This window comes from Pinus tabuliformis, chromosome 5_1, assembly GCF_031772625.1.
Source record: "Pinus tabuliformis cultivar Carrire ecotype Pingquan chromosome 5_1, CPIR1, whole genome shotgun sequence".
NCBI classification, from domain to species: domain Eukaryota; kingdom Viridiplantae; phylum Streptophyta; class Pinopsida; order Pinales; family Pinaceae; genus Pinus; species Pinus tabuliformis.
Window position 1 is genome coordinate 996,347,877 of NC_142305.1, and position 24,044 is coordinate 996,371,920.

The 24,044-nt window shown below is 36.6% G+C and overlaps 3 protein-coding genes and 1 pseudogene across 4 annotated transcripts; 1 reads left to right on the plus strand and 3 right to left on the minus strand.

Moving 5' to 3' along the window:
* Positions 1–5,901: 5,901 nt before the first annotated feature.
* Positions 5,902–7,947, minus strand: LOC149168063 (uncharacterized). Its single transcript, XM_089431636.1, has 3 exons — positions 7,654–7,947; positions 7,319–7,407; positions 5,902–7,060 (listed from the first exon to the last, which is right to left on the minus strand). Exons 1-2 carry the CDS (start codon positions 7,877–7,879, stop codon positions 7,322–7,324), a joined length of 312 nt encoding a protein of 103 aa, XP_089287762.1. The 5' UTR covers positions 7,880–7,947; the 3' UTR covers positions 5,902–7,060; positions 7,319–7,321.
* On the minus strand, positions 6,371–7,072 carry LOC149168064 (uncharacterized). The gene has a single exon (XM_089430685.1). It carries the CDS (start codon positions 7,070–7,072, stop codon positions 6,371–6,373), a length of 702 nt encoding a protein of 233 aa, XP_089286811.1.
* An 8,602-nt stretch (positions 7,948–16,549) lies between the features above and the next one.
* On the plus strand, positions 16,550–18,508 carry LOC149168065 (uncharacterized). The gene is made up of 4 exons (XM_089431637.1): positions 16,550–16,951; positions 17,043–17,123; positions 17,211–17,297; positions 18,059–18,508. Exons 1-3 carry the CDS (start codon positions 16,561–16,563, stop codon positions 17,294–17,296), a joined length of 558 nt encoding a protein of 185 aa, XP_089287763.1. The 5' UTR covers positions 16,550–16,560; the 3' UTR covers position 17,297; positions 18,059–18,508.
* Positions 18,509–21,638: 3,130 nt separating this feature from the next.
* LOC149168066 (U-box domain-containing protein 45 pseudogene) lies at positions 21,639–23,805 on the minus strand (annotated as a pseudogene). Its single transcript, XR_016260161.1, has 2 exons — positions 22,544–23,805; positions 21,639–22,419 (listed from the first exon to the last, which is right to left on the minus strand). The product of XR_016260161.1 is annotated as a U-box domain-containing protein 45 pseudogene (transcript).
* Between the last annotated feature and the right edge of the window lie 239 nt (positions 23,806–24,044).

A 24,044-nucleotide genomic window follows, 5' to 3' on the forward strand; every position in this document is an offset into this window, starting at 1 on the left:
TTGTCTTATGGAGTCATGGCATACAAATTTTTGGAATCGACATTTCCATCATGTGCCGTTCATCATCATGACAGATCCATGAGTAAAGAAGTGGTAGGACTGAATAGTGTAAATAAATAAAGGTGGGGGTTCATATGAAAATGAATGGCAGCCCACCAATTTTTAAAGGAGAATGAATTCAGAGGTGGTGATTAATTCAGATTTAATTTTAATCTTAATTTGTAATGATTATAGTCATACTTTTTAATATGTATCTAGTGTTTTCTTCTTTTTAGGATTGTTAATAATTAAAAATTATTGATATTAATTCATAAATTAATTGTTACTGTATTTTTATTTAATGTAACTTATGTTTAGTAGGATAATGCCTAATATTTATTAATCATTATAAAATTGAACTAATCTATTTCTAAATTAAATAATTTAATTTATGGGATGGAAATTAAAACTAAATTTAATGTTTGTTTTTATCTCCTTCTCAGATTATCAATGTTATATAGACTTTATTTAATTCATTATTAAATATTATTATGTAAATATTAACTATTTTGGAATTTAGATTAAATAGAATTAAAGTTTTTTTTAGCTCTAATTTAATATTGAATTAAAATAGTTTTTTTTAGCTCCAATTTAATATTGAATTAAATTAATTTTAATTTGAAATGGTTCTAAAGTTTATAAAGTATTATTGTTTATAAATTTTTAAAATTAATTCATTATTAAATATTATTAATCAATTATTAATTTTGGAATTGAGATTTAAATTGAATTAAAGTTTTGATTCTAATTTAAAATTAAATTAAATTAACTTTCATTTGAAATTTTTTATTATCCCTTAAAATATTATAGTAATATTAATGATATGTTTATTAAAAGTATTTTAATAAATTTTTAGTAATATTAAGGATATGTTTATTAAAAATATTTTAATAAATTTTAGGGATGGTGAATTATGAGGAAAACCTAGAAAGATCAAGTTCAGTTAGGAGTAGGTGGAATCATGGGTTAGAGCAGGAATCCAATCCTTTATGGCATTTAAGGTTGTTAGGGTGTTTTCCTATTTCAATGGCTTCTCTAAATTTTATATGGTGATAATGATCAATCTTGGCCACCACATAGGAGTTCTCAATACAAATATGGTGATTGGTTTTGCTGGAGTGCTCAACCAAAGCTGAGGTCTTGGACTGGTTATGTTTAATGTGAGTGACATGCTCTTGAATCCTAGTTAACATAGATCGACTGCTACTCTTGAATCCTAGTTAATATAGATAGACCTCTCTCACCTATGTATGTTTTGCCACAAGAGCAAGGAGCTAAATAAACCGCTTTATGACATTTATGAACTAAAACTAATAATTGATTAATAATATTTAATAATGAATTAATTTTAAAAATTTATAAAAAATAATACTTTATAAACTTTAGAACAATTTCAAATTAAAATTAGTTTAATTCAATTTTAAATTGGAGCTAAAAAAACTTTAATTCTATTTAATCTCAATTCCAAAGTAATTAATATTTAAATAATAGTATTTAATAATGAATTAAATAAAGTGTATATAACATTAATAATTTGAGAAAGAGATAAAAACAAAAATTAAATTTAGTTTTAATTTCCATCTCATAAATTAAATTATTTAATTTAGAGATAGATTAGATCCATTTTATAATGATTAAAAATAATATGCATGATCCTACTAAACATAAGTTACATTAAATAAAAATAAATTAACAATTAATTTATGAATTAATATCAATAATTTTTAATTATTAACAATCCTAAAAAGAAGAAAGTACTAGATATATATTAAAAACTATGACTATAATCATTAAAAATTAAGAGTAAAACTAAATCTGAATTAATCACCACTTGTCAATTCATTCTCCAAAAATTGGTCGACTGCCATTCATTTCCATCTGAACACTCACCTTTATTTATTTACACTATTGAGTCCTCACTTCTTCACTCATGGATCTATTGTGATGATGAACCACGGAGGATGGTTTGAAATGTCGATTCCAAAAATTTGTATGCGGTGACTCTAGAAGACAACACCACATAATATAGATCACAGAAACCTCAAATCAATAATTTTTTATTAGTTATTATTATTTTTAAATTTGAATTTGTAATGAGGCTTATTTATTATTGTTATTTTGGTTGTGGTTATGAACACACAAAATACTCTAGCGAGGCGGAGGAATTGTCCGGTTTCCGGTGCCGCCCGGAAAAACCTCCGGCTCCGGCAACAGGACAATTCCTCCGCCCTCCACCACCATACGCGACTTCCGCCCACCTCCGCCACCGCCAGGCATTAACTTGCATCTGACAGGAAGATGTGAGTTAATTCCGAAATTTCAATTCGAACTCTGGTTTTTCGCGTGCTGCTCCTAACCAATTCGACCTGGTACTCAGTAGCTCCCTCCCCTGCAGTTCACCAGGTCACGAGAACACTCCTAAAACTCACAGAACACTCGCGCCTGCAGCTCACCAGCACAACCGAAAAATTCACTCAGACGCTCTGCAGCTCACCACCTGCACCAGCCAGGCTAAAACCAGTCAACACGTCGAACCCATGAATGTAGCATTTGGTATCACCGAGAATTTATTTATTCATTCAAACCCTGTGTCATTTTAATCATAAATAATTAAGCAAATAAACCAAGTCCCTGTATTCTGAAACAAAAAGAGACTCGTGATGAACCCATGAACGGTGCATGAGTGGTGGTTTAGCACCTGCCTACAATTCCTCCGCCTCGCTAGACTACTCCGAATGAAACCAGCTTGAATGAAACCAGCTTAAATGGTTAATAGTGCACGGTCATCCAATGAGGTTTTCTTCCCAGACTAGCTATGAACTGTTATCCAGTTAGGATTTCTGCCAAACCTAGTTTTCAGTCGATGTAGGATTAAATTATGCACTCTTAAATTAATTTTCAGTTGATTTCTGATTTAATTACGCACATTTATAGCACAATTGAAAAAACCTCCATCTGCAATATTCTGCATAAACCACTTTGGCTCTGCATGGGCATGGTCTTAGGGTAGCCATTAGATTCGATTCGGCAGACTAGTTATCCAATTAAGGTTTATGCCAAGCCTAGTTTTCAGTCGATTTCTGATTAAATTATGCACTTATACAGCACCTTAAACTTAATTTTCAGTCGATCTCTGATTTAATTACGCACATTTATAGCACATTTGAAAAAGCCTCCATCTGCAATATTCTGCCAAAAGGCTAGGGAATTTCATTAGTTAAGATATAAACTACTTTGGCTCTGCATGGACATGGTCTTAGGGTAGCCTTTAGATTGGATTTTGCAGACTAGTTATCCAATTAAGGTTTCTGCCAAGTCTAGCTTTCAGTCGATGTCTGATTAAATTATGCACTCTGAAACCTAATTTCCAGTCGAGTTCTGATTAAATTATGCACTTATGCAGCACCTTTAAAAAAGCCTCTGCAATATTCTGCAAAAGGCTAGGGAATTGAATTAGTTAAGATAAAATCCACTTTAACCCTGCATGGGCATAGTCTTCGCCTTGTTCAAAGCAGTGGTTACCATTGGCTGTGACCGTTGGATTTGCATCTAGTGCAAGCTGGCCAAATCAGTCCCAGCGTAGTCTTCAGATTGAATTTTTCGAGCTAGCTTTTTCAGATTGATTTTGCTACTCTTAAAGCAGGCTGACTTTCAGATGGACTTTTGTAGGTCTTAAAGCGTCTCAGAGCAATGCAAAATAATCTTAATTTATACATTTAATTTATATAATAATGTGCAGTAGAAACCATCTCATAATCTAATGTGAAAGAGTCCTAATTTAATATGAACTATATAATAATATGCAGAAGCAAAGAAACTTCTAGTGGGTTGTGTTTAGAATTATTTATGTTCCTTGTGTAAGAGTCTAGAATTATTTTTTGTGTTAAGAGTATAGAATTATTTTTGTTCCTTATGTAAGAGTAGGTAGTGCCTCAATGAGCCTTGAACTTTAAAAACTCATGAAAAAGACAGAAAGGAGCCATATCTCAATCTCACTTTTTTAACAGAGAATTTGAACGAAATATCTATGCCTGCTGTATTGGCCTAAAAGGTTTCTTATTTATTGATTTTAGTTTCCTTCTTAAATTGGGCCATTTGTATCATATTAGTGGACTCTGAGAAGAAACGTGGACTGTCTCCTGCTTCGGTGCTCATGATATTGCTCTTCATAAAAGATCAATACTATTAATGCAATTCAAGAACCACAAATACTGATATAGCAATTTGAATTCAGTATTAATGATATCCAAGAATCTAAACGGTTACATATGTTTGAGTTCAGTATTATTCTAATAATCTGTGAGTGTTGCAAGGTTTAGAAATATTTAAATCCAGTATTCTGTGAATAGAACGTGAAAATTCCAAACTACCACTGACAGTGACACAAAATTACAACATACACTGAAACACCAAGTCTTGTTCATACCGACTGGCTGTAAAAATTTGTTAACATCTGGGTCTAATCACGAGTCAGTTCAAGTACCAATGCACAAAGAGGCTCAGTTCTCTGTTTCAAATAGCTCGGGCATTCATTTTTACTGTGACACACTTTCTATGCTAAGCACTTGTGCACAACATAGTTGAGATCTCATGAACAAATTGAGTTTGATTCTGATCTAAACTTACACTATAGATCACAGCTAATTTATTGAATTAGCTTGAGACAAATTGAATTGAAAACATGCTATTTAACCTGATATGGCAGTAGTGAGGGACAAATAATTATAGGCCAAACATTTCCTTATTCTAACACACTTTCCATGCTAAGCACTTGTGCACAACATAGTTGAGATTTCAACTTACACTAGATCACAGCTACTTCATTGAACACTTTGAGACAAATTGAATTATTCTAACACACTTTCTATGCTAAGCACTTGTGCACAACATAGTTGAGATGTCCACTTACACTAGATCACAGCTAATTCATTGAAAACTTTGAGACAAATTGAATTGGAAGATGTTATTAAACTTGATATGAATGGCTGTATAAATTCGCTAACATCCGGATCTGATCACCAGTCAGTTGAAGTACCAATGCATAAAGATGGTCAGTACTATCTTTCAAATATCTCAGGCACTCAAAGGGTCTGATACACTTTCTATGCTAAGCACTTGTGCACAACATAATTGAGATGTCAAGAACAAATTGAATTTGCTTCTGATCTCAACTTACACTATAGATCACAGCTAGTTCATTGAACACTTCAGACAAATTGAATTGAAACATGCTATTAAAATTGATAATACGACAGTGAGGACACAGATAAATATAGGCCAAGCACGGTCTTATTCTGATGCACTTTCTATGCTAAGCACTCGTGCACAAAATAGTCGAGATGTCAACTTACACTGTAGATCGCAGCTAATTCATTGTACACACTTGAGACAAATCGAATTGGAAGATGCTATTAAACTTGATATGAGTGTGAGGGAAAACACATAAATATAGGCCAAGCAGGGCCTTATTAGCTAATACATTTTCAAGAACAAACTGAGTGTGATTCCGATCTAAACTTACACTATAGATGATAGCTAACATTTAAAGACAAATTGAAGTGAAAGATGCTATTAAACCTGATATGACAGTGAGGGGGCACAAATAAATCTAGGCCAAACATGGCCTTGTGAGCTTATCTATTTTCCAGCCGAGGAGACAGTGTGTAATTTCCATACTGGGGTTCGAGATTTAGGTTCACCCGATCTTGATTAGCTATCCTCTTCTTGAGAAGATTCAAGAAAAATATTCAATTTGAAAAACTCTAATTCTTCTAGGATATCCAGTTAAATAAAGAGCAGCAACTTGAAACAATAACTGAATCCATATCAATAAAATCCAATCCTTTCACAATTTTTCTTAGATTTAGAATATAAGAGAGAACTTTTATATGCCTCAATATGAAAATATAGACCGTTTTTGTGGTACAAAATTCATTAAAAGGATCTCGCTGAGTAAGGATTTAGAAACGATGCTTGTTTAACTCATACATATCTTTGTTACAGTATCCATCCTTTTTCTCCATGATTCTTTGAATCTTTACATCGACCCAACCCCGAAAACACCCCACTCAAACCCAAATCCAATGTGCTTTATACATATAGCAATCACAAACATTGGTTAAAGCTGGAAATAGAGGGGAAATCAGACCGCCGAACTACCCGAAACCCTGAAAGTGACTGCTGTTGCAGCCATTCAAAGGGTTGGAATTTCAAAAGTGAATGGCTTGAGCAAATCCTATTACTGGCCAAGGTTGCATTGCACTGTCCGAAGGAACGAATTTGAGCGCTGAAGGACCCTGTTTATGACGAGGCCTTACGCAATGCAATGCAATCAGTAATCATAGTATTGTCCCATTCCCATTCGGGGCCGGATGTTGTGATGATTATACATCGGATCGCTATAGTCGACAAGCTTAATTTCCACTGGTTTATAAACCCCTTCGGTTTCTTGTACAGCTCCGAAGACAACTTCATTAGTTGTATCATAATCCTTTTCAAAATATGTTTCAGGAGCAGAAGAATGATGTCTCAATGGCTGAACATGGTCTTGATTGTCTTCATCCCGATAATACCCATGATTTTGATTGACAGACCTATTAGAAATAAATGGACTGATATATTCTCTTATGGGCCCAAAATCACCGTTGTGTGAACCAGATGAAGAAGGAGGAGAGATGGGTGTGTCGATTTCTGGCTCTCTGAATGTCACTGTTTTCTTTTTTCTTGGTGTTAGCTGGGGTTCAATATCATCATCATCTTCTGGAATAAGGCTATCCCGAAGTGGCCATAAATTTCCTTTCTTATAAGGAGAATTTCTTCTAAATCCACCTGTAAGGTAGGAAAAAAGACCTCCAATGATCTCCGCAATAGACTTCAAAATGTCTACAAAGAACTTCCCGAAGGAAACCCAGCCACCATCTACGATTTCTTGTTCTCCATCGATGGGGATGAATGAGGGTCTCTCTGATCCTTTGGCAGGTCCAGGCAAGTTTTTCGACCTTCCTGATTTCTCCTGAATTCCCTGCCCATCCATATGCAAAAAATGTGAGCTTTTAAATACCTATGCAAGCAACTGTCTAAGGAAACAAGTTCTGTAGTGCAAATTGTATCCCAAAGAAACTGGTTTTCTACCATTAGGCTTTATGTCCTCTTCTACATCAAAGATTCTGACAATGCTATTTGTGTTATATGAGGACTATGACATGACTTCCCGAATCAAAATAGACGGTCATGATCTCCAAAAAGCAAAGAATAATGTGACAAACGTAATTGAATTTACCCTTCATGGAAAAACTGCAGTTGCAACTCCTTGTTGAAGTAGAGCAAGGACATAGCCACAGAAGGCAGCACCTCCAATTAAAAGAATTCCTGCATATTAGCGATGCAATATAAATAGCTTGAAAATCATCAGTTCAGGATGGGTGAACATGAAATTTCTTCTATTATTATAATAGTTTCTCCAAGATCTCTGAGTTGTAATCTTATTCCATTCAACGTATAGGAAAAAATGGAGAGAGTTGTCTCAAGACTCTAATCTTTGGTGTTGCTCTATAAAATGGGGCAAAACAACAAATTTAAAAAGTCTTGTGTTCTGTTAAAATATAGGATGCAGACCTAAAGAAAAATTGCTGCCATACTGATATGCACAGTCATCATAGTTAAGTTGAATCTCACGAATAGCCTGATTTCCCCGATCAACAACCAACAAGGAACATGTACTGCTAACATATACAAGATCAAAATCATTTGAGAACTTGGCATCTTCACTGGGACCATCGATATGCCCTGATTTAGTCGACCTCCCTCCAGCAATGGTGGTTACACCTGCACCAATCACCATATCCTGAATAAATCAGAAAGATCAGACATACACGATATTAATCCTTGAGAGAACCCAATTTTGCATTTGAGAAGATTAACTTTAACTTTAACCATGATCAGATCTCGAAAGATGCAAGTCTATTAAGATTAAACCTCTAGTCGGGATTTAGGTTTTATTACAACTTTAGAATAAGAATGAATGAAAGTAAAAGTAGCAGAATCCAACTAAAAGAAAGCATGATTCCACCTTTAAGCTCCTTTGGGTTCAAGATCATTTCAGCATACTTGGCATAAGATTTGGCAGGAGATTAAGATGTAGAGGAAATGGGCCTGCTCGGAGGAGCAGCAATGGGATGTAGAGGAAATGGGCCTGCTCGGAGGAGCAGCAATGGCTATGGGAACCGAGCCTGCCCATGGACTCAAGGACTGATTTTGAATGCTTTTGTCTCCTAATAGGTTGTATCAGAATCCATCTGATCCATTGGCAGTAACCTTATCAAGGGTAAGTAAATGGCTTGAAGCCTCTTTTTAGTATTTGGTTGAAAAACTCAAATATGGCATTTGATCAAAAGCTAGTACTAGTAGAGTTGTGATGTAAACATACATTGTAGAATGCCCTTTCATTCAAGTCTAGTCCTGCTTAGCAAATGGTCACCCTAAAAAAACATGGCCAACATTCATTGGATTGCATCTGTTCATGTTGTCAAAGGAATCTTTTCTTTTAGGAACGCCATGTTCAAAGTGAATGAGGAAAGAAGCAACATCTTAAAGGAAATGCTTGCATTCCAAATTTCTTGTATCCTTTTGTGCTATTTATTTTTGTCATTATTGAGTGATTGATATTTTAGACCTCAAAAAAAGCATAAAAGAGGTTTTATATTTATATATATGTTGGATAACTTGTTAAGATTGAAATTTTGGTTTTGATGTCCTTGCATATTGTTTGACCAGATCAGTTGAAAATGCACAAACGAAGCAAATGGAAATATATCATTGATCTTGAGGTGCAAGACCTCAAAGACAAAATGACGTTCTCTAGTAAAGACTTGGTTTGGGCGGAAATAAATAGAAAAAACAATAGTATTGATCGAGTTGCTGTAATCCCATTACGACGAGTTGCTGACTTTATCAAAGGAGAGGAGGAAAATCCTATTGCTCCATGTAAATTCGAACGAAAAACAAAAAAAGAACCAAAAGAAAGTGTTGGCATTATGATACAAGTGTTGTCCTTGATGGCAACTCACTCAGAGACAGGTACAAGTGATGGCAATTTGATCAGAGGACAGATCTCAGTACAGCAGGACAAGAAAGAGATATACGCAGGTTCATTAAGGAAAACCAGCGTGTACACGCAGGTTGGCTTCAGTAAAAGCGCGTACATGTGAAAAGTACCTTTGGTCCGTGGCGGTTAGTCCTTGGAAGTTGTGCCTATGGTTTTGGACCATGGTGTCTCGACGGGCGTGTCGATCCCTAGTTTTGAAGTTGATGGTATTGTGTTACTATGGTTTTGGTTCGTGGTATTGTGAAGTGCCTAAGGCTATATAAAGAGAAGATCATTAGGCGAAGGGTGTAAGCAATGTGTGTCTGATGAAGTGAGAAGACCTGGTATTGCTGGTTATCTGTTCGTGACGCTTGGCAAGGGTCGGATCTGACATCGAAGGTATAAGTAATTATTTCTAGATCTGCACGCGGGTTGCCTTTGGAGAAAGTGCGTATACACGCGGTTTTGGTATATCGAAGTAGCGTATGCATAATAAGATTTGATATTTCAGGTTGTTGTTGATTCTGGTGGTTGTTGCAGAGTTCTAGGCTCTGGTTTGTGTTCTGTGTTCTTGATGACAGGGTTTCAGTGATTCAGTATTGGGTGATCTAGAGAATTATGATGCAAGTATAAGTTGATGATTGTATTGCAGCAGTGTTTGTTTTGTACTCATGGATCCAGTCTGAAAATTGATGAAACGTGGTCCCTGTAGGAAAGAAGGTTGTAGCCTTCTGTAGGGTCAGCACCTACGTACTAGTAAATGGATCGGCTAGTACAAGAGCTGAGGGGGTTGTAGCTCCCTTCCAGAAGTAGTTGGAAAACGAGAGAGGGTTGTAGCCCTCTGCAGGTTGTAGCCTGCGTACTGGTATAAGGCTGCACCAGTACAAAAGATTGTAAACTGAAGTTTCTTATTAAAGAAAGAAAGAGACGACTTGCAGCAGGTGGTTTTCACCCACATTGGGTTTCCACCTTATATCATGGTGTTCATGTGTGTGGCTTTTATGTGATGATCTGTTCTGTTATACTGAACCTGTTTACTGTCAATGTGGTTAATAATGTTCTGATGCATTTACTGAAGATAAGCTAACTGAATCATAAGATTTCTGGATATACGCTAGTTGCTTTAGACACAGTAGCGTGTACACGCGGGTTCACTTAACTGAAGTAGCGTATATGTTTCTGAGTATGAAATTGAAAAGTTTTATCTGATCTGATAATACTGATTCACCTCCCCCCTCTCAGTATTATTTCCAACAATTGGTATCAAAGCAGGTTCTTCAGAGGAAGCTTGATCACTTGAAGGAAAAGATCCATCAGAATGGCTAATCCAGAAAGAGAGGCACAGATCAGGCCACCAGTCTTTGACGGGAACAATTTTACCCACTGGAAGATAAGAACCACTGCATATCTACAATCACTTGGAGCAGAAGTTTGGGGAATCGTAGAACGAGGATACAAATTCCCATCAGCAACTCCTACAGATCCAACAGAGAAAAAGCAATATGAGCTCAATGCCAAAGCTGTTACTGTCCTATTGAGTAGTTTGACACAATCAGAATTTATGAAGATCATGCATTTCAAATCAGCTAAGGAAATATGGGACAAAATCGTTACAAGCTACGAAGGAGATGATCAGGTAAAAAGAGCAAAGCTTCAAACTCTCAGAATCCGGTATGAAACTCTTAAGATGCATAGTAATGAAAGCATAGCTAATTATTTCCTGCGTATGGATGAGATTGTAAATTGTATGAGGGATCTAGGTGAAGAATTTGAGGAAGTTGTCTTAGTTGAAAAGGTTTTGAGATCTCTGTCTGCTAAATTTGATTCTAAAGTATCTGCCATAGAAGAAAAGGAGAATGTGCAGAAAATCACCATGTCACAGCTTCACGGGATCTTAACTGCTTTTGAAATGCGAGAAGAGGTACCATCAGAAGCCGCATTCGAAGCGTCAGAGGAAGAAGATGAGGTAAATTTTGTCAAGAATCTTGAACGGGGAACTGGACGGTTCAAAGGTAAGCTACCTTTCAAATGTTTTCTATGTGGTAGAGTTGGTCACTATGCTGCTAGATGCCCTCATAACAAAGGAAAGATATCTGAAGAAGATGGTAGAAGCTATTATACCCATATTAAAAGTTCATTCAATCATAGTGAAGATATTAGAAGTCTCATGGCACATGAAAAGAAGAATACTTCATCCAATAATAGTGAAGATATTAGAAGTCTCATGGCACATGAACAGAAGAATGCAAAAACTGAAGAAGTTACCAAATTAAATGAACAATTGGAGACAGAAACCAGGGTAAGGGAGCAATTGCAGGATATAGTAAAGGATCAGAGCATAACTATTCAGAGACTTGAATCAAAGATCCTCTCTCTAAAAGAAGATCTTAAAAAATCAAGAGAACAGAACAGAGAAGCTCTTGAAGATCAAGAACATGAAGTGATCAAACTAAAGCGACAAGTGGAAGAAGGAAGAAAAGCTGAAGAAGACCTAAGGAATCAGTATCTGGAAAAGGAAGAACAACATCAAGTTGAGGTAAATATCTTGAAAGGTAAATTAAAAGAAAAGGATAAGCTTTTACGATTTCAAGATAGTACTAAAGTCTTGGACGATATTCTTAATAGTCAAAGGTCTCCTGCTATCAAAACTGGTCTTGGTTTTCATGAATATGTTGAAGGTGAATCTAGTTCACAAGGTGAGGCAAGAAACTCTAATGAGAAATCTGAAATGCTCAACAAGGAACAACCAAGGAAAGAAATTCCTCAAGGAAGATCCTTTACTCCTAACTATGGACGTGATAGACGATTATTTCCTCCACTGAATAATGTTGAATGTTATGTATGTCATAATCTTGGACATGTTGCAGCCAGATGTAGAAGTAGAATGGTTCAAGACCATTACAAATTATCATCACATCCCAGGTATTTCAGAGGATATTGCTTTGCCTGCAATGCATATGGACACAAAGCAATTGATTGTGATTGAAGGAACATGAAATATGTAAGATGTTATACATGCAACAACTATGGGCATAAAGCAAGGGAATGCAGGAGCAGATTTCAAAATTCAAAACAAGAGGACCATACATCATCACAGTTCCAGGAATTGAAGAAGACAGAGACAGAAAGGTGTGGCATAACTCAGACATCTGACACAACAGACACAGGGGAATCTGAAAGTGATGAATTTCAGTATTCCATCTTGCATACGCTGATATAATGAAGACAAGTCGCGTATATACGCGAGTTACAGGCTGCAAAGTCGCGTATATGTAGAAAGGGCAGCAGAACAGACCCAGGAAATGGTTCAGTCATGGTTGGCTCAGGCTCAGGGGGAGCATAAAGGACAGCAGAACAGACTCAGGAAATGGTTCAGTCATGGTTGGCTCACGCTTAGGGGGAGCATCTACTTCAAATTATTCATTGTTGGAATTATGGTTAGAAGTTGTTGATAAAGTCTATGAAGCTAAATGATACATCTTGCTGTTTGATCAAAGGAATGCAGGCTGATGCTTATGGTACAGATCATGATGCTGCTGGTGGCTTTCATAAGTCTTGGTCTAGATATTTCATCACTATGTCATGTATCTCTTTTGTGATATCTCTTTTATGATGTCAAGGTCATGTAACGGCCTATGTTGGTTTCCCCACTATGCCTGGGATGAATGATGTAATTTTCATGTCTTATCATGAGTAAACTCTTAATGTATCTCCACATGGTTAGGTGGATGAGTCAATATTGGTATATCCCCACTAGGTTGGGTGATGAATGTATGTATTGAGTCTTTTGGTGATAGGAAGGTCCTCTATGATGTATAAGTCTTTGTTCTTCTTGAAGAACATCTTTTGCAGATCTTGCCTACAGTCAAGGGGAGCATGAACAACACAATTCAGCAAGAGCATGGATAGATTGGTACACTTTGGCATACACAAAGGGGGAGCACATTTGGAGATTTCAGCAGGTACTCAGGGGGAGTATGGACAGCATAAGGTATACCAAAGAAGAGAATATCTTGGTCCGCCCTTTGCCCTTGATGTCAAAGGGGGAGAGTGACTTGGTGTGGTGGTTGCCATCAAATCCAAAGGGGGAGATTGTTGGCATTATGATACAAGTGTTGTCCTTGATGGAAACTCACTCAGAGACAGGTACAAGTGATGGCAATTTGATCAGAGGACAGATCTCAGTACAGCAGGACAAGAAAGAGATATACGTAGGTTCATTAAGGAAAACCAGCGTGTACACACAGGTTGGCTTCAGTAAAAGCGCGTACATGTGAAAAGTACCTTTGGTCCGTGGCGGTTAGTCCTTGGAAGTTGTGCCTTTTGGACCATGGTGTCTCGACGGGCGTGTCGATCCCTAGTTTTGAAGTTGATGGTATTGTGTTACTATGGTTTTGGTCCGTGGTATTGTGAAGTGCCTAAGGCTATATAAGGAGAAGATCATTAGGCAAAGGGTGTAAGCAATGTGTGTCTGATGAAGTGAGAAGATCTGGTATTGCTGGTTATCTGTTCGGGACGCTTGGCAAGGGTCGGATCTGACAGCGAAGGTATAAGTAATTATTTCTAGATCTGCACGCGGGTTGCCTTTGGAGAAAGTGCGTATACACGCGGTTTTGGTATATCAAAGTAGCGTATGCATAATAAGATTTGATATTTTAGGTTGCTGTTGATTCTGGTGGTTGTTGCAGAGTTCTGGGCTCTGGTTTGTGTTATGTGTTCTTGATGACAGGGTTTCAGTGATTCAATATTGGGTGATATAGAGAATTATGATGCAAGTATAAGTTGATGATTGTATTGCAGCAGTGTTTGTTTTATACTCATGGATCCAGTTTGAAAATTGATGAAACGTGGTCCCTGTAGGAAAGAAGGTTGTAGCCTTCTGTAGGGTCAGCACCTACGTACTAGTAAATGGATCGGCTAGTACAAGAGCTGAGGGGGTTGTAGCTCCCTTCCAGAAGTAGTTTGAAAACGAGAGAGGGTTGTAGCCCTCTGCAGGTTGTAGCCTGTGTACTGGTATAAGGCTGCACCAATACAAAAGATTGTAAACTGAAGTTTCTTATTAAAGAAAGAAAGAGACGACTTGCAGCAGGTGGTTTTCACTCACATTGGGTTTCCACCTTATATCATGGTGTTCATGTGTGTGGCTTTTATGTGATGATCTATTCTGTTATACTGCACCTGTTTACTGTCAATGTGGTTAATAATGTTCTGATGCATTTACTGAAGATAAGCTAACTGAATCATAAGATTTCTGGATATACGCTAGTTGCTTTAGACACAGTAACATGTACACGCGGGTTCACTTAACTGAAGTAGCGTATATGTTTCTGAGTATGAAATTGAAAAGTTTTATCTGATCTGATAATACTGATTCACCCCCCCCCCCTCCCCCCCCCCCTCTCAGTATTATTTCCAACAGGATGAGCTACTGCTTCATTGCAATATGATATGTGAGTATTTAAAATATGTATTGTTTGGATCATTTGAAACCATGGTTATCTTTCTTTGTATGTACTAACAATTTAAATTTTTTGTGTAGTTATCATTGTTCATTTGGTCCAGAGGACAAAAGAGGAAATCTTTCAGCTAAATGAAGGACCTCATTTGTGCAGAAGATGGGTTGCCAATGCCACTTTATTGTGAAAGTTATGCATGAATTTCCTGATAGAGGAATATTAACTTTCAATATGTATGAACATGAAGATAGGGAAGGTTGGGCTTGTCATGGTCAATGTGACATTTCAGGTGAGACCAGGGCCTTGCATAGGCCAAAGCTGTCAAGGGACATTGTTGCATATGTAGAGAGTTGTTTCTTTTTGGGAGTGCCTATTGATGAAGTGTATAGAACCCACATTAAAAGGCATGTTGACATCGATGTGGCAGCTCGAGATAGAGATTTCTTCTTATGCAGGAAAGATATTGTAAACATCTATAATAAGTTGGCGAAGGGAAATTATCAACTTCACAAAAAGGATGAAATGAGTGTAAACCTTTGGTATCAAAAGCATCGAGAAGATTTTTTCTTTTACCAAAAGCCCAATGGTGTGGAGGTCCCTTTTATAATAGGGATTCAAACAAAGTGGATGTTGGAGACAATGGTCAAGTTATCGCACAATAGCTTAATAGCCATGGATTCAACATTTAACACAAATAAATACGGGGTAAGTTAGATGCCAATGATTTATTGAATATATTTATTTAATTTGTATACATTCAGAATAATTAATAACTTGTATTTGAATTTATGTAATGTTGAAAATGACAGTACCAGTTGTATACACTCGTGGCATTTGATGAAAAACAAAGCGGAGTCCCTATTGCATGGGTCGTGGCATCACGAAACACATCAGATGATATTGCAATATGGCTGGAGCAGCTCATGCACAAGTGTTTCCAAGCTCGTCCTGATTGGAAAGTCAATGCTTTCATGGTTGATGATGCACTGGCTAAAATCAGTGCCCTGAGGTAACTTTAACATTGTCATGATATAACCAAACTTGCATTTTTTCTAAAAATACCATACTAACATGCATTGAATATCTCAGGAGGATCACAGGTTGTGATGTGATCTTATGCGTTTGGCATGTACGGAGGGCTTGGTTGAAAAATGTCAATCGTTTGGCCACTAGTTCCATAAAAGCCAAAGAGATGTTCAGTGACTTAGGTTTCATCATGAAACACACTCTCAATTATGAAGTTGAAGATGCAATCAATCAATTTTTTATTAAGTTTGCAGATGAAGAGAAGTTCTTAGACTATTTCAACAAGAATTGGGTCATTGGAGATAAGATTCGTAAGTAAACATTTTTTTCATTTTTTTCTTTTATAAAGGTGATATAGTGAGACTGACATCGTTCTATTTGCAATTAGGCATGTGGGTGAAAGGTTGTCGGGAGTTTCCTCATGCAAATCAGGAGACCAATAATGCTGTTGAGTCATACCATTGTTACTTAAAAACAACATTTCTATTTGATAGAAGGAAAAAATGTGCCCGGAGGATGGATTGGTTATTGCATATGCTACTAACAACAGTTGAACCTTGTTATCGGTTCAAGGAAATCTTAAAAGAAGAAGGATTTCTAAACAACTACAAGAGAGAAAAGAAACTAGAATCATCAGTGGAACGAGCAAGAAAAATTATGTATACTGATTGTTGTCCTCATGAGAGCATAAACTGTGCTTATTGGGTGAGAAGTCAGACAGATCGAGGTAAAAAATACCTTGTCACCTGGTATCGTAAGGATTTTATAACGTGTGAATGTCCATGGTCTATCCGTGGAAACATTTGCAAGCACGCCATAAAGGTTAATTGGTTGTATTTCCACTTGGATAATTCAAATCCATTGCTTCATCAGCATGCAGAGGATAACATATGCAATGACCCACCTGAGATCGATATACAGCCTCAAAACCATGATGCAGATGTCGATGCTACTCTTATGGCCACAACTGTTGTTGATGCAGATGCCGAGGCACTTCATTTGGCAAGGGAAGAGTTGTTTAGCTATACACGTCTCATTTTAGATAACCCTCCTACTACTTTGACGAAGACAATCCAGTTGACTGGTATGCTTAAAAAAATGTTGGATGAAGCCAATAATTTGCACATTACTGATTTTGACTTCACACCTGGATTGGGTTCTCTTGATCCATCTTTGAAGAGGAAAAAGAGTTTCCTTAGCCCCACAAAGAAAAGAAGAAGCATAAAAAAAAACAATGGTTTGGAAATTGATTTAAATGTTGATCCATCAGAATATGAACCATTTGAGTTTCAATACCTCAATAAGAGAGGACGTCATCGATCAAATAATGTTGTGTCTATGGTTCCAGGTTAGTTTCATGTGTTGAATAAAGTCATCGTTTTAGATTTAAGTATTTCATCATCACCATTCTTTAACATGTGCTATGTTTATTTTTACAGCAATGCAACAATCCCCAACCATGGCGATAACCCAAGACCAAAGGGAGATGCAAGACCATCCAACCTTACCTGCCATGCCAGGTACATTTGACACTCTTTCATTGTGTGTGCACATATACCTTGATGTTCTAGAAAATTTCTTTGCGATAACGTTTGACACTTTTCTAGGTAACTATAGAATAAGTGGAGAAGCATCATCTTCTGCCATGACTGATCATCTATGGAAGGACTTCAACTCTAGTGGGAATCAATGAGGTATGCAAAAAGAATAGATAAGCTAGGTTTTCATGGCGTCGTGAGGTGGCCCATTTTCATATGATAAGTATATTTATGTTTCCCTATTATGTTGTTATGAAAATACTTTTTTCATAATCTGTTCATGCTCATGCTGTTATTTTTTCCCTATCCATCATGCTGGCTGTCAAATAGAATCTCTCTACTTATTTATGTTCATGCAACATGTTTGATTTTTATACTTAAACATGTAGTTACTATGTTCTCATACCTATGTTCATGGTTTGATGTTTATTAGATTTATAGATATTTATATTTTACATCTTTATAAATTTATTGTTAGATGGTGAAAGGCCAATGAGGTTTGAACCTTATCATTTCGTTTTTTGTTGTTGGATTTTTTGCTCCTTGCCTCTAGTCAGAGATCTCGTTGGATTTTCATGACTTCATCAAGCTGATTTTGCCTTCATGGAATAGTATATGATAGCATAGTAGATTGTTATGTTATTCTGAACATGCCCTCTTCATGATTTGTTGATATTCACTGAACGATGTTCTATCCTTTTATGCTTGTGATAAAGTGTTAACTGTCCTATTGCCCAAATCAACGTCGATTGTTATCTTTTAGGTGTGTGTTCGTTAAAAGTTTTTATTTTGATCTTGTGTGCTCATGTATATATGCGTGGTGATGTTCCTGGTCACATATAGTTTATGGTCTGCTAGGATAATGATGGCGTTGATCAATTTTCAAAATTGTAACGTGGATGCTCTTTTTTTTTTAGGTTGTTCTACAGTTCTGCTTCCAACCAGGATTGTCCATGCATTGAACCTCAATGTGGAAGACATAAATTGTGAGCCAAGCACACAATGTGGTATTTTTCCAAGCATGCAATTCTCATCCAAGCACACAATGTGGTCTTTTGCCAAGCACACAATGTTTATCTATACAAATATTTTTTGTTGTAAAACGCATCATGGAAGTGATGGTCATGGTTGAAGGCTTGTATTTTATCTAGTCCATGGTTTTCCGACTTCCAGTTGTACAGCAAGTGATAAAGCTATGATAGATTAATTTACCTTTTGTATAGGCATCATTACACGAAATGATGCTCTGGAAGCACAAGGGAAGTATTATTCAATATTGTGGCAGTTTCCACGGTCTTGAGGAAACAGTTCTAGCATTTTGTAATAAATTGAATATAATGAAATCCATTGCAGTGAATTTTTTGCTAGCAATCTGTTATATTTCTAAACTTTTGATGTTCAGCTCCACTCCATTTGGTAATCAATAAAATACAAGTTTAGGAGTTCTTTGATGGAACCTCAGAAAAAGGCACTATTGTGAGTAATTTGCATCTGTCTGGAAATCAAATTGTTGAGACGATTGCAGGATTGGGATTCTGTAGATTCTGTTGCTCTCTGCTGTAGGTCTCACTATGTCATCTTGTCCTCTGCATCATTCCTCATAATGTCTAAAACCACTCACTCCGCATTCATACTGAAGCTTGTGTAGGAAGTTCTTGTCTGAGCTACATTTCTCAACATCAATTACCCCGACTTGAGCTCCATGGTTCTCTTGTCCCTCTTCAAAATCACCATGCTGCAATCTAGCATCCAGTGCTTCTAACCACCTGATAAATCCTTCACCAATATTTCTCCCATCTTGTGCTCATTCTGCTATTCCTCCCTCAACTGAATTTGCAGGGCTTCAGTAACAGATTTGCACACTATTGACTGTATACTCTAGAGTGCAAGAGCCAAGGTTTAGTTGGTAATAGATTTAATTCATTTTGGATGGGAATATTCAATAGATTCACCTCACTCAAGAAGTTAGAAAAAAAACTGGTATTTCACATAAAATTTTGACAAGAAAAGTCTTCTCTTTCAAGAGAGCTATGTTCTCGTGAGCCACTGAATGACTTAGTAATTATGCACTCTGGTAACCTATGCAGTGCCAGATAGCTAATAGCAGAAAAACACACGAAGAGTAAAAATCGGGAGAAAGTAAGCATGTTATTTAATTGAACAGTCACTGAACAAGAGACTTTCATTGTCTGTAAAGTTATGAACAGGAACTCTCACATATTTGGAGCTATACTTTACAGTCTGTCACAGTAGCTAAAGTTGCAATTTATTTGTCAATTTTTACCTCTTGGCTTAATTACATTATGTAGTGCCATGGGAAAATGAGAAAATATTAGGTACCAGATTCAAAGGAAGTTAACTTGGTTTCAATAAGACCTTCATACTCCAAAATATAAAAAAGTAGATCTAGCAAGGATGGGTCTTGCAACATGCAACAGATGATTCCAATAACTTGTTTGACTATGTGCTGAAAAGCTCATCTTGTTTACTTTGGAGTTGAGAAACTAATGGACAATCTGTGCTGAAGATATTTATGTCCAGCATGTACATTTGTATCTTAAATATGGCTGAGATATCTTGGTAAAATCCCAAGGATTGCACCTCTACAACCTATCCAATTCACTGCATGCCTGATTCTCTGTTTCTAAAAAATCCACATCTTGATACTTGTGTCCAATTCAGTTACTATCACTTCTCACTACTCACCAATCCCATTGACTTTGAAAGTTTAATATGTTAACCTCATTTTGCCACTTTTTCTCATCTTTCTATCAGCTAAGCATGCACATGACTCAAGTAGAATACTTATTATGACTTTAGAATATGAAATTCAGAAGATGTGTGCTAGGAACCATTTGTCCTAGTCCTTATAGCAACCAAAAGCCTATTCTTTGGCTTATGATGCTCTCAAAGCATGAAATCAGAGAGTAAATATTCTATTGCCTATTATTTGAAATGAGTAATGGTTAACTAACCTTCCTGCAACTTGCATTTCCTCATATATTTCAAGATTCAAAGCTCTGCTCAATCAATGTATAAGGAATGTATATCCAAGAAGTTTTGCTGCAAGGGTATTCACAAATAGAATTTTACATGGGCATTGCAGAACATCATGAGATGTCATCACCATGGAGGTTCATACAATTTAGTGCTGTTGGAATTGCCCTAAAAGATGTTACTTGTGCATTTAACATGTATGATTTAAAATATTATATAAATCATATTGTTAGTACATTGATTAGTAGTCAACTGTTTATAATGTTGATTACTAATCAAGGTACTAACAATTCATCAACATTGTTTCGCATGTCAACAACACCATAAATATGGAAATCAAAGTTGTCACAAAGGAAGACAAAGAGATACAGAATCAACAATACAAACATGACACTGGAAAGAAAGGCATGTTTGAAAGCATAAAGGAGGCAAGAAGAAAACAAAAGATTGCAAGCTCAAAGGCTTACAAAGATCAAGGGGCATTAGAAAAATGCTAGCAGGAAAATACAGTTACATAACAAGAAACAAAGGTAACAACAGTTACATAACAAGAAACAAAGGTAACAATATAGGCATATAAATATTGACTCGAGAGTATGGTTGCTTGTGACATAATATGCAAAGATGGACAGATACAGAAGTTCAAAATTAAAATACCAAAACTTGGACAGATACATAGTAATGAAGAGAGATTAACCAAATTCAAGATCAAATTAACATAGTTGCAATTTGAGTCTAAAAAGTTTGTAAAGTTGCACACCTATATGCGTGGTCGAATATTTCCCTTTAAAATTTTCTTAGAATAAGTACAATATTAATGTACTTGTATCCTTGATTTACAATGTAATATATGGAGCATTTTTTAAAAATATACCTTGGAAAATAAACATTTTTATACAACGTTTAGATGGGAGGAGAAAGATTGATTACATAACTCCGTGTGCATTGATCTCTTGTTTCCTGTCCTTTGGTGGACAGATAATACTATACCAGCCACAATTACTTCAAGAAACATAGCAATCACCACTCCCCATAGGCCACCTTGAAAAGAAAATTTTACACATCTATTGGTAGCAGCAACAGATTAACAAGTGCAAACTCAGTGTGATCCAATAAACAAGGAGAAGTTGGTCTGGAATGTATTAAGATGTGATGATCAAACTAAATCTCCGATATATATTTACAGGCTATACTAGAATAGAAGAACATCACATCTACTGAAAGAGGCAATTATCCTCTCTGTGATAATGTACAAATCTGTGACAAAGCAGTGTTATCTAATTATTTTTCACCTCAGAAACTTTTGTACAGTATATTCCTAAATCATCAAGCTATGAGATGATTCAATTCCTAACTTCGTTACAACAAACAGTCAGGGCAGCCTCTGAATGGTCCCAACTACGTAGAAAATTTAGAACCGTAAAATAAACGAAATTGATTTACAAGGACTTCCAGCAGAAACTAAAGATAAACGTTCTACCTCCATTTGGTTCGCATATACTAACACTGATAAAAAGAAAATGACTTTGCCTTCCAAAAGAGGCTTAATGTTCAGCCAATCTTTTTGGAAGTTGTTCTATAAGTTGTTTTATTTTCCTTCAAGCTCTCCCCATAGATTGATGGCTGAGGGGTACACACAGCTGTAGAAGACTGGCAGGAAACATCTTGCTGTCGCTACTCTCTGAAATGCTGTAGAAATTTCTGTGCTTTGTCCTTTCCCCTTGGGCTTCCATTCATAGAAAGAGTAACCAAATAAGGAATGACCCCTTCCCTTAAAACCATTTGACTGTGCTCAAAACTATTAGTACATAACAATAAGAGAGATGCTGCTGCTTGTTCTTGTGCAATGGTTTTACCTGTATCAAGAATATCTGCAATGGTTCCAATGCAGCCTTCCGTATCAGCAATTGTTGCTCTGCCCTCTTCAGTAGAAGCAAGGTTATACAAAATTGTAAGGCATTTTTCTGTACAGTCACCCTCTGCAACAAGAAGAAGATGAGCAAGCCTGGAAACAACTCCTGCAGATACCATGTAGGACCTGTTTCCCTTGAATGTTGATAAATTATACAAGGAATTTATAGCAGCTTGTCTACATTGGTTAGATTCCGAGTCCATCAGTTTAATGAGAAAAGGTATTGCTCCGGAAGCTCCAATGCTAGCTTTATTACCTTCCAAACTAGATAACATAAGCAAGACAGCTACATCTGCTTCAGATGTTTCAGAATCAAGAAGATCCAACAAAAGAGGCACTGCACCTGCAGCCAAGATTGCTGCTTTGTTCCTACAATACAAAGAATGAACACAAGTAAGCAAAAATGTTTTAAGATGATTAGTAAAAGAATAAATCACATCAGCTAGACTTGTGTATTTTGATAAACTAAAAAATATTTTAGACATCCTTCTACCTGTTATTATTCACACCAATATTGAAAAGCGCCAAGGCTCCAGTCTCTTGTGCTTGGGCATTACATGCATCAATAGCAGAACGTAGGAAGTTCACAAGCATGTGAATGAAACCATTGGCACCCATGTAAGAACGAGCTTCATCATCATCCTTTGTGAGAAATCTAATCTCTTCTGCTGCTCTACATTGCAGTTCTAGTGACGGTCCACCAAGGCTTGAGAGCAACCTTTCATATGTTTTACAAGGGTCCTCTTTGACATTTTGAGATTCAACTATGTCACATGACCAGGAAAGGCTTGTATCACCTAGTTCACTCGATCCTTCATTTCTTAGCATAGCCGGTGAATCACAGTAAGAACTGTTACCAAAATTACCAGTTGATAATCTACTAACATCATCCTCACAAGCACATGCAACTTGATTGTCCCTCAATGGGACTACCTTGACCTCCCTCAGGCGACCACCATCAATGCTCTTGACAGATCCAGAATCTGCCAAGTCCCATCTCCAACCTGCCACAGGAGGGCATGGAGTAGATGGCTCTGGAACTTCAATTCTATGTTGTTCACACCAACTTGCAATTAGACCTTTGACACAATAATTAGGAGTTACACCAAGATGTGTCAAGCTTTGCTGGGTTTTGGGACATGTATCATGACCCTCATTAGTCCACTTCTCTATATAAACCCGTTCATAAGTTTGGCCAGATGAAATAATCACAGTGTCAGACATTAGTTGCAGAGAAATTGGACATCTGAATTCTTCAGGAGGTACTGGAATGCTTCCTGAGCTTCCAGGAATTTCCTTTCCAGCTGTATCAAATGAGTGAAGCTTTGAAGCACGACGTTCAATGTTTCTTCCATTCCTACTAACCTCACCAATGCAATCTCTGATGGATGGAGAACATGGACCTGAGTTTGGGGAATCAGCACCATCTGAATACTCATTTTTGAAGAACATAGCGTGCTTTCTTAAAAGATGCAAGAGATATATGATAATGGACTCCTTCTTGTCTTTATCAGAGCGGGCTTTATCAAGCAATATCTTTAAGGCTCTTTTTTCTGACAACACAGCTCTTGAAGACATGATGTTTAGCTTAGTAGCCACCCGACGAAAAACATCCATTTCTGATGTATCATTTCCACTACTGGGATCCTTATCTTGCCACAACAATGAAATGACTTCATCACCAACTTCTTTTTCTGTTCGTTCAAGTGCAAATGTTGTCCCCTCAAGCTCTTTAACAATTTCAACAATCTGCATGAAGAATTTAATAACCATAAGCAACAATCAAAGAAATTCTACTATCTTCAACAATACACCAGTTACAACAAATGAAATTGATATATTAAAAGTGTGCACAAAAGGCATTTTTCAATATGTTCAAATATCAAAATTACATCTGCCAAAAATCAAAACAGATGGATTTGCCAATAGGGCATAAGTTCACTGGTGAGGTCAACATAGTGGTAAGCCATCCCCCAGGGTTCACTTCTCACTGT